General features: G+C 39.2%; 1 protein-coding gene across 1 annotated transcript; it reads left to right on the top strand.

Annotated features, from left to right (window-relative positions):
* Positions 1 to 9,516: 9,516 nt before the first annotated feature.
* Positions 9,517 to 9,864, top strand: DCS_08288 (uncharacterized protein; the record flags this gene model as incomplete). The annotated part of the gene is made up of 2 exons (XM_040805563.1): positions 9,517 to 9,666; positions 9,733 to 9,864. 2 exons carry the CDS (start codon positions 9,517 to 9,519, stop codon positions 9,862 to 9,864), a joined length of 282 nt encoding a protein of 93 aa, XP_040653289.1.
* Positions 9,865 to 12,100: the final 2,236 nt, after the last annotated feature.

The raw sequence follows: 12,100 nt of genomic DNA, 5'->3' as shown, positions 1-12,100 counted from the left end.
TAAGTACTATATTCTCTAAATTTCAGCAACTTATCCTAGTAGGGGTATTCTATTTTATCCCACTTTAAGAAATACTAACTAGTAGACGACTCCTTAAAAGCCGTCTTATCCTATAAGTTAAAAAGGACTAGTAAAACAATCCTATTAAATTTAAGGTACGTTTAGTAGCCAAAGGATTTATACAGATCGAAGGTCTTAACTACCTAGAGACCTTTACAGCTATAAGTATTCCACCTACCTAGAGGATACTACTAGCTCTTACTGCCCAGAACAATTAGTACATTAAACAAATCGACTTTATTGGTACTTTCCTTAACAGTAAGCTACCTAAAGTTAATTTCCTTAAAATACCTAATGGACTGGAAGTATTTATTAGTCTTAACAAGACTAATAATATAGGTAAGCAACTAGCTAAGCTAGGCTACAACCTAGCAGTTAAACAAGGCATTCTTTTAAAGAAAGCACTCTATAGTCTTAAATAAGAACCTAAAGAGTAGCAAGATGCACTTTCCAAACTGCTCTATTAATACGGATATCGACCTCTTATATCCGATCCAGCTGTCTACTATAGTAGTACTACTAGTACCTATATAGTTAGCTATATTAACAACTATTTGCTTATTGGGCCGAACCTTATGTACATTAACAAGTTAAAACAAAAACTATACAAGGTTTACCCAATTAAAGATTGCAGGCAGACTGCGTTCTTCTTAGGCATACAGATTAGCCAAACGACCAAGGGTATTACCCTTAGTCAAAAGGGGTATATTAAAGAAGCACTATTGCAATTTAGGCTAGAGGGGGCTAAGGCGGTAGCAATACCGTTACAGCTAGGTGTACTTAAACAAGCTACAACAATACCTCTTCCTCCCTTACCTACAACCGATTAATTAGTATACCAACAGATAGTTAGAACCCTAATATACCTAATACTATTAACCCGACCAGATATAGCCTTTGCAATCCAATAGCTATCTCGGTATATGCATTAGGCTACTAGTCTCTAACTATTAATTGGTAAGAACCTTCTTCGATATCTAAAAGGAACTATAGACTTAGCTGTTTACTATTAGTCTAAGTCCCCAGTACCTAGCCTATCTGGATTTTCAGACAGCAACTTTGCAGGTAACTTAGATTCCTCTAAGTCTACCTATAGGTACCTCTTTACCCTAGTAGGTAGACCAATCTACTGGAAGTCAAAAAGGGTAAGTACAATTACTCTTTTAACTATAGAGGTAGAATCCGATACCCTATTAGAAGCAATTCGGGAACTCAAATAGCTGGACGGTCTATTTACAGAAATAGGTAAAACTCTTTAAAAACCCATTCTATTCCTGTACGATAACAATAGATCTATCTCTAACGCCAACAACCCAAATTAGCACTCTCGTACTAAATATACCTTACTAAAGTTTCGGTATATTCGGTAAGAAGCAACAAGCGGCTTGGCTAAAATTAGCTATCTGGATACTAAGTCAATACCTACCGACGGTCTTACTAAGGCCCTTACTACTAATCTCTTCCAACAATACCTTGGCCTACTAGGTCTTTAAAGGATTCCTATTTAGCAGTACTCTTACTAGCTAAATAGAGGGGGTATTAAAATTACTAGTATTTATACTAGTAAGACTACCCAAATAGGATACTATCCTATATATTACTATTTGCAATACCGGGCAGCAGTACTACTACTTGCCTATATACTACTACTGTACTATACGTATAGGTAGTATATTGAGTTAACGAATTGCACTTACTATGCAAATTCTCCTCGCTCCGACTTAGTACAATTAATAGCAGTACTACTACCCAGCCAATTTACTACTATCGCACGTTACGTACAAAGTAGTACTTGGTCGACCAAGCAAGATTATTAATCGGGCCGTTAATTAATGCGCTCCCAACTACTACTAGTAGTTACCTACCAACAGTACTACTATTGCGCGGAAGGACCTACCTAACTGCAACTAGCAGTTACTTACCAGTAGTACTACTACTGGCCCGCTTAACTACTGCAGTACTACTGCTGTACTATCGCGACCGAACCCTAATACTAATTAACCCTGCTAGTTGCAACCAACTAGCAGTATAACTCAACCAGAGTATTTAGAGCTGCATTAAATACAAGCAGATTGTTCGGAGATACATTATATAGAATTAGACAGAATTCCAATACGTATACATTGTACTAATTAAGGTACTACCTCTTAGATATAAAATAGTCCTCCCTTTCCTACACTCTTAGATAGTTAAGAGAATATATAAGATGCACACGCTAAAAACATATGCACGCGCGCAAGTAAAGTACAAGAAATACAACAGTCTTTCTTTTCTAAATCGTCCCTTAGCACTACTATTTAACTTATTCAAATCTGTATTCCCTGCCCAGTTACTAACTGGTGCCCTTCCTGCTATTACTAATAGCCTCGATTAATATTTATTTTGGATAGTCCGTGCAACTAAACTTCCACTGCGCACCCTTCCTATTTTACCCCTTTATTCCAAGAGGTAATTCCCCTTTTATTTTAAGAAATAATAATAGTAATATAGGTAGTATTAATAATATACTAACTCCTTAATAGGTTAATAAAGGTAAGTAGCCTATAGTAGCTTTATATTCCTCTTTACTCCCCTTTTACCTTTCCCTTAAGTTTATTTAGTTTTTTTTTTCCTTTTATTTTTCTTTTTCCTTTCTTTTTCCCCTCTCCTCTTATTTAAGGAGTTAGTAGGTAAAGCTAAATTAGTAGCCTTTTACTTAAAATATAGCCTACCTATAGGTAGTAGGAGTTCTACTATAAATAGGGCTAGTATAGTTAAGAGGGCTAGTCTTAGGAATAATACTAAGAAAGGTTAGGCTCCGCTAAATAATACGGATAAGGTTAAAGGTATAAGATTAGTCTCTAAGGATAGCCCTTTTATAGGAAGAGCTAAAGAGCTAGTAACTTCTTATTAATACTAATTCTATATTTAAGTATAACCCTTCTATAGTATTATAGTATAGAATTCTTACCTTTAGTATATAGTATATTTTTATACTATAATTATTACCTATAAGTAGTTTAAACTAAAAGAGCCCTAGGTTTTTTTAACTAACTATACTTATTCTATAGTTTAGTCCTCCTATTACTAATAGTATAATAAGTAATATACTACTTACTCTTAAGTATATAGCTTTTAGCTCCCTAAAATTAGCTTATATTTACTAACTCTTTTAAGTATAAGTAGTAGTACTTATAGCTATAAATTATAATAACTTAGTTATAGTTTATAATTATATTTATTACCTTCTTATGTACCTTTATAGTATTTAATTAGTTTAACTAGCCGGACTATTTAGCGGTATACTAGCTAGCGCTAAATAGTAGAGACTCTTTTATTATAGGTATAAGTCCGAATAACCTTCTATTACGATATAAGGTTAATGCAATACAATAGGTAAAAGCCCCTACCCTAAGTATAACTATAGGTAAGGGGTAGGTAGTAGCGTTTATATAGTACCTACGCAAAGGTACTAAGCTAACCTAAGCAGTAATTGTATTTATATAGTAATACCTAGAGGAAGAATTAAATTCTTACTAATGCCCGGTAAAGTAGTTCTAGGTAGGGGATAAGGTATAGTTAAGCCTATACTATATAAAGTCTTTACGCCTATTTAAGAAACTAAACTAAATAATAGTAAGGTATATAGTTATAGCTATACTAACCCCCCTAACTATTATACTAAATATCCCTTAAGGTATATACTCTACCTTTTATATAGACTTAGTAAAGCGGGCCGCAATAGATCTACTACCTAGTTAAGTACTAATAAATACTAAACTAAGGCTACTATTAGTAGAGGATACGGATAAAGTACTATAGGATAAATATATTGTAAAGGAAATCTTAGCTATAAAGAATATATAAGGGTAAGGTAAGTACTGTAATATTCTAGTTAAATAGGCTAAGTATAATTAACCTATATAGGAACTACTAGAAAACCTATAGGAGACTAAAGTACTAGTAGACTATAAGGAAAAATAGGGTAGTATACTTACCTATAACGGACTAGTCTCCCTATAATAATAGTATTAATACGGCTTGTATTTACTTAGCCCGAAAGGGGCGTAAATAACTCCTCCGTCCTAAATTGGAACGTCTTAAGATAAAGGACCTAAACCGGCCCTAATAAATTTCTAGCCCTAAATTAAAGTACTATAATAAAATGAAATTCTAGCGCTATAGTACGTAAGTATTAGGCTCTTAACGGCTAGGGGGGGGGTAGTAGCTTACTTAAGTTATCCTTAACTAAGGACAAAAGGTAAAGGGGTTAAGTTAGCGCTAGGAGGCTGTCCGTAAATAAGATGTAGTAAGTATATGTAAGGCGCGCTACAGGCGTATAGGCCTTATAAGCGAATGTGAAGTGCAGTACCCGTACTAAGTGCGGATACTGGCGGATCTTTTGACAGTTTGGCCATTTGGTCGAACGGTTAACTGGTCTATTGTCTATATGGGCACACCTCCCTATATGTATTATAATTGTATCTGCACTTAGTAGGTCTTCTGGGTCGCGTGCGCATATAAGCGAGGGTTGTAGGTTTGAGCCAGAGCGCTGCTACAATACCAAAAAGAACTCTACAGCAACGGGCTCTACGTTAGGCTTATAGGAACGAGGAAGGTATAGGCGCGCTAGCCGGGCCGCGGCTTATTTGCCTAAGAACCTAGGGGTTCGCATTCGTTAGACCCTTAACATCGGCCAACTAAGGTACCTAGCAATGCGAGGGACCGCATTGTTAGGAGAGGGGATAGTTGTAAGGCGCGCTACAGGCGTATAGGCCTTATAAGCGAATGTGAGGTACAGTACCCGCACTAAGTGCGGATACTGGCGGATCTTTTAACAGTTTGGCCATTTGGTCGAACGGTTAACTGGTCTATTGTCCATATAGGTACACCTCCCCATATGTATTACAGTATAAGTACTACTAGGGGCGGTAGAGGGTAAGGCGGTAGTAAGGCGAGACGGGCTAAAGCAATTAGTAGTAGTGCAATAAGGAGAGGAGGGTGATTAAGGTCCCTAACGGGGGGGGGTAAGGTAAATGCAATACGCTTACCTTATAGGTACGGTAGGTAGTAACTAGCTCCTTGTAAATTGCGGCTATAAGGCCCGACTACTATTGCTATACTAGCTTAAAACTATTAAGGTAGGCGTCCTATGCGCCCTAATAGTTACGCAAGCCTTATATAGCGCTAGCAAAACTATATATTAGTATCTATAGCTGCTACTACTATATATTGCTACTGTGCAATAGCGTTAGGGCCTATAAGGTAAGTACTAAGGTACCTATAGGGTTGCTGGAAGTTAATAGTAGTACTATAGCGGTAGTACTGCGGGTAGTACTACCGGCGGGGGTAAGGGGAGTAGTAGGAATAATATTGGCAGGAGTCGTCCTTATAGTATTATAAAGCTTACGCTAGGTATTACTAAGCTAGCGAAATAAGGCAGAAAGGTAAATACAGTAGCCAGGCAATTCGGCCGTCTTAATACAGGCGGCCGAAACAATATAGTTACCTTTAGTAGAAGTACAAATAAGCTTATAGATAATATAGTAAAGGTATAGATATAGTATTAGTAGGTATAGAATCTATTTGTACTTATATTAAGCTAAAGCATAAGTAGTATAACTATTACCGCTACTATATTTATAGTAGGTAGCGCTAGTACGGACTAAACGTTCGATATAGGGTAAATATATCTAAGCCTTAGCGGTAGGGACGTTATACTCTTTATCTAAGGAGTTTCCCTAAATAGTAAAACCGCCTATTAACTAAACGGCTAATAACTTATCCAAAGTATAGCTACGTCTAGGGCTATTATTATTATTGGGGGGGAAGGAGGAGTATTAGTAGTAGTAGATATAGCAATACAGTAAGGGATAAATAAGTATAATAAACTAATATAAGCAATTAGCAATAAGCAGTAGTAGGAACCCTAGTACAGTACGTATAGTAAGGAAGGTAGGAGTATAGGAGGAGGTAAGAAATTATAATAGCGGTATTAAGGAAAGTAGTAATTATAAAGGAGAAAAGAGGAAAAATATAACTTACTTGCAATAAATATATAAGAAATACAAAAGGGCAGTACAATAGGCCTATAATAGAACCTTAGCTATAGAAGTATTAATATAAGCGCCTGGTAACTACCTATAAATAGGAAGAAATAATAACCTGATAAATATATAAGGAATATAGTAGGGCAGTACAATAGGGCTATAACAATACCTTAACTACAGAAGTACTAATAAATGCACCCGGTAACTGTTATGGAGTTGCTAGGCGACTGCTTTAGGACTCTTAATAATGTTTATTAAAAGACTTAAAGGAGGGAAAGCTACTTAATAACTAGGGCTTCTAGTTATATGCGTTCCTTTTAGTAAGTCCCTTAGTTCCCTTTATTTTCCTATATCGGGCTAAGCCCAATACTATAATATACTGTCTTACTCTACCTGTTCGAAGTGAAGTTTAGCTATAGCCGTAGCCGAACCGCCCTTCCTTAGGCTAGTTTTCCTAATCCATAGCTCCCTTAATTTTTTTTTCTAGGTATTTATTAGGTGCTTAACGTATATAGTCTCCCCCCTGTATTGTTCCCTGTTTAGAGTTTGCTGGTTACTTAGGGTAATTAACCCTACCCCGCTCTATCCCCTTTTTAGGTATTCCCTAGGTATTCCTTAGGTACCTAAGGTACCTAGCGTTACCTTACTTTTCCCCCTTACCGCTCCCTCTATATTACCCTTTTTGTTCCCTTCCTATTATATTTTATTATTCCTCTTTCCTTAACTATTGTACTTACTTATTCTTTTAGCTTCTTACTATACGATTTATTATTAACTCCTTTACTATTTCCTATTGCGCTTACTCCTTTATTACTATTATTTCTCCCCTATAAGGTAGGTTACTGCTTTTATATTAGGGCCGTTTTGTATCCTTTGGGCCGTTAGCTAATAAGCTAGTAACAATAGAAACTATTAATCTTACTCTTATTGCTATTGCTCCTCCCTTATAGAGGACTTATTTACCTTTTTGTTACTACTGCTATTACTATTATATCTATTGCTATAGGTACTTCCCCCCCCCCCTTTGGATGTAGTTTAGGCCTGTATTACGGCTATTATACCGATAAGTTGGACCGTTACTACGCCTTAGGTAAATACTTAGTGGAGGGCGATTCCTTTAATAAGGAGTTTATACCTTTAGAGGAGATATACGGAATATACCTCCCTTGCGTTAACCGCCTTATTATTAGTAACTGTAATAATTGCGTGCTGGGCCGTAGTGCTAGTTGCTGTATGTATATATATACGTATACTAAATGCGTTTAGGTACTGTATTTATTTACTATATGCCCTTAGCTATATTGCGCCTTGTGCGACCTTTATGCTTGCGCTTAGTGTAATGTTTATATTCTGGTTAAGGCCTGCCCTAAGGTCGGAACTGTACTGGGCGCTTATACTATCCTCTTGCCTAAATTTCTAGCCCTAGGCCGGGTTTAGGCCTGTACTTTAGCTTTAGCCGAGATAGAGCCTGCCCTTATATGCCCTGCCTATACCCTTACCCTTATACCGGGTGTTGCTTCTCCCCTTACTACTGCCGATAATAATAACGACCCGAACTGTACCTTTATCCTTACTGCTAACGCCTTAACCCCGACTTAAGTAGATAGCCGTTTTAGTACTATACCGAGTATATAGCTTGGTATATTTACCTAGGGCGTAGCTTGGGCCCTAACGGGTATCTAGAGTAATATATATAGCCTTACCTACTGTTAGTAGGTATAGGAGGGCGTTAGTGCTAAGTTAGTAGCTACCTTAGCCGAAATATACTGTAATATTTATAAGTTGCGTAAGTCTTATATAAACGGTTCCCCCTTAGTATACTATTCTACCCCCTTTACTCCCTATATTACCCGTAATAGTAGTAGGTTGTACTTATTTTATATAGATAGTGCATTTCCGTTGCGTTACCCTATTGCCTTTACCCCTTATATTACTTAAGTTACTTAGCGCTTTCGTTTTATACCTCTACCCTTACTACCCTTAGTTATATCCTACCCCTACCTAAGTACTATAACGGATAGTTTTAAGACCCTCCCTAAGGAGGATACTAAGGAGGATAAGAGTAAGAAGGATATAGAGACTAATAAGTCTAAGTAGTACGGTTAGTATATATCCGTAGTAGTAGTATTAGGTTAGGCCCTTATTGGGGGTGCTTTAGGGTTAGTTTTTTCCTTTAGTATAGTTAAAATTTTACGTTTTATTTTATAGCTTACTTATACTCTACTGTTTATATAGGGATCTTCCTATTATTACGTAAATTCCTTTAGGGCTTCCGTTTATACTAAAGCCTTTATTAATTCCTAGGTTAGTTATTTATAACCTAATTATTTTATAAGGGTATTATATTATCCCCCTTAGCCTTAGGCCCCCCTTATTATAAGGATGCGTTTAACTTAGTATTCCTTTTGTAAGGTACTATTTTTATCTTAGACTAATAGTAGGCCTAGCTTTAAATCCCATACTACTTAATTAGGTAAGGGGTCGTTTGCTGCCCTTTCGATAAGGTCTATATAGAAGGTAGGGTATAAGCCCTAAGGAATATTTAGTATTACTATAAGTAGTATTAGTACTATTAGTACTATAAACTTAAAAGCTACTTAGTCTAGCTTTTTGTATAGCTTATTAGGTTTAATATATCTAAGGCTAAGCTAGACCTTATTACTTACTTAGAACTTTTCTGCTAGGCGACCTAAAGCTATTACTAACTTATATAAGCGTTATTGTATAAAAGTAATAGCTGCTTATATAATTTCTATTCCTTCCCTTAGGTATTGTAGGAAAGTAATAGCCCTCCCTTTTGGTATTATTACGCTTACTTAGTTATCCTTTACCTTAGGTATTATATTAATTTTATAGCCTAATAATAGTTTGTTTAGGCTAACTCCTATAACTAAAGACTCCCTATTATTTAGGGTAAGCTGGTAGGCGGCTAGGTAGGCCGGCTAGTTAAATTGCTTAAATAAGATTAGGATCTGTAGGGTAGCTTAAATTTCCTAATTTACCCTTTTAGTACCCCTATCCGTTTAGGGGTAGTAAAACGTTAATAAGAGTTATTTTATACTAATAAGGGAGTATAGGGATATTTAAAACTTACTAAGCTAGTTTAATCCTCGATCTATTATAATTTAGGTAGGAAAACCCCTAAATTACTACTAATAGGTCTTAAACCGTTTTGCATAAGCCTTTATACTTATTTGTTATGGTATCGGGCTTAGCCCGATATAGGAGAACGAAGGGAACCAAGGGACCCACTAGGAGGAACGCACACAACTAGAAGCCCTAGTTGTTAGGTAGTTTTCCCTCCTTTAAGTCTTTTAATAAACATCATTAAGAGTCCTAGAGCAGTCGCCTAGCAACTCCGTAACATTTAAAAGACTTTACTTATACCGGTTAGGAGGAAGGAAAAGCCTAACTATCGTAAGTCAAAATGGATAAGGGGAAGCCCGAAGAAATTAACCTCCAGCAAGTCATAGAGGACTTTATGGCAAAAGTCCACACGGAGTTTGGCCGAATGCACGCCCAAATGGAAACGTACTCTGTACAAATCTCAGCTCTGCAGAAGAATAGGCAGCAACAGGTACAGTAGGACCTAGGGCATTCGTCGGCCCAGCCAATGGACACCTCAACAATCGACCCCCAACAGGAGCGGACCGGGGACGAGTCGGGCATACCACGGGCCCGTATCAAACGCAAACCGATTCCGGTCGGGGACCCGTACGACGGCAACAAGGGCACCTTTGCAGCCTGGAAGTTCTGCATAGACCGCAAGCTCTAAGTGGATAAGGACTTTATCGGGTCCGCCTAAGACCAATGGATCTTCGTTTAGCAAAACCTCTCGGCCAAAGTCCAGCAATAAGTTACAACGTACTTCAAAGAAGGCTCCCGCATCGGTTACGACCCGTTCCAATTCCTAACGTACCTCGAATCGGCTTACAGCGACCCTTACCGCCAGCGACTAGCGGTTGTCGAACTAGAGGACATTAGGCAAGGGACGTCGGAGTCGTTCCTAGCGTTCCTTATACGCTTCGAAGAAAAGCTTACACTAGCAGGAGGAATGCATTAGCCTAACGAGGTAAAACTTATAAAGCTCCGTATTGGGCTAACTAAGAGAATGAGGGACTGTATCCTCTGGCGGGGGACTATAATAAACGACTACGACGAGGCGGTCGACGCATATAAACGAATTGCGTCCGAAATGGAATTGCAACGCATAGAGGATAAAATCAGGGACCGGGGCGGGCCCGGCCAGGGGACGGCCAGGGCGACCCCCCGACCCGACAAGGACGGCAACACCCCAATATCAGGGGTCAATACGGCAGGCTCTAGGGCCACGGCCGGGCCCAGGGCGGCTACAACCAGACCGACAACAAAAACGAACCGAGGCCAAGGCGGGCCCCAACAGCAAGCGAAATAGGTTACACGGGAAGAGAGAGACAGGCGTAGGGCGGCCGGTATATATATCCGCTGCGGGGAGGGAGGCCACTACATCCAATAATACCCACAACAAGCCGCAATCCCACATACCCTAGGGACAAGCATTTAGGCCGCTTGGGGGGAAGAATATATTCGCAAGGAATTAGAGACCGAGGAAAAGGAGGGAAACAAGGCGCCTCCAAGCTAAGTCTCGCTCGGAGGCACCAAGGGTTTATAGGCAAGCGGACTACAAGGAACCAAGGGAATTGGGAGACTAAGTTTAAAAAGATTACACCAAGGATAGATAGACCACCCTTTCTTATTACTACACTTGTAAATTCTATAAGGTTCCTTAATGTTTAAATCGATAGTAGCTGCAACTGCTATAGGGCCATTAGCAAAAGGATAGCCTAATGCCTGCAACTCGAGCTTATCCCTCTCCTAACAAAACGGCTACTCCAAACGGCTATTACAACATCTCGGCGGAATACAGGCAACACCCTCGCCTACCCTACAATAACCAATATAGTCCGTACGACAATCGATATAGATAGCTAGAAGAGTCCAGTACTACTATACGTTATCCCAGGCCTAAGTCGAGACGCTATTCTAGGCCTACCATAGATAGAACACCGACGGGTAACCCTAAACGCAACAGATCGGACTCTTACAATCGGGGCGGTAGGTAACCAAATCGTACAAGCAAACGACATCCGCCCTCCCGACGGATCCCAGGAGGTACACCTTACGCTAGTACAAACCTTTTTACGGAAACAACAGGGAGTACTAGTAGTAACAAGCTTGCGAGAAATAGCAACAAAACTACAAGAAACAGTACTACAAGCACCCGGAAGCATAAATACAACAACAATAGCCCTACCTACTCTCCCGGTAGCCCTTTAGGACTACGCTAACCTTTTCGATAAGGAACAGGCCTTAGGCCTACTACTACACCGGGGCTCCCAAGACCACTACATCCGACTATAACAAAACAACAAGGGAGAAACGCCGCAACTACCCTGGGGTCCACTGTACAATATGCCACGAGACCAACTACTCAAAGTCCGCAAGCAAATTACAGACCTACTGGATAAGGGATGGATACGGGCAAGTTCGTTAGCAGCGGCAGCACTAATACTACTTACTAAGAAAGAAAACGGAGGATAAAGGCTATATATAGACTACCGGGCCCTAAACAAGATTACACAACAGGACCATTACCCACTCCCGCTGGTTAAAGAAACGCTCCGCTTACTCTCAGGGGTACGTTAGTTTACCAAACTAAACGTACGAGTAGCATTCCACAAGTTACGTATAGCGCCAGGAGACGAACCGCTTACGGTATTCCGCATACAATTTGGTCTATTCGAATAGTTAGTCTATCCCTTCGGCCTAGCCGGAGCACCGGCTTCATTCCAGAGATACATCAACGGGGTATTACAGGACAAATTAGGGGAGTAGGTTACAGCCTATCTAGACGATATCCTAATTTATACCTCCGGATCGAAGGCCGACTACATTACTAAGGTTAGGGAAATCCTCAAGCGGCTCCGGGCAGCCGGTCTTTACCTGGATCTCAATAAGTACGCATTCGCAAC

Source organism: Drechmeria coniospora, assembly GCF_001625195.1.
Source record: "Drechmeria coniospora strain ARSEF 6962 chromosome Unknown scf7180000000099, whole genome shotgun sequence".
NCBI lineage: Eukaryota > Fungi > Ascomycota > Sordariomycetes > Hypocreales > Ophiocordycipitaceae > Drechmeria > Drechmeria coniospora.
The sequence above is the reverse complement of the archived record's forward strand: the minus strand, read 5'-3'. Positions and strand labels throughout refer to the sequence as shown.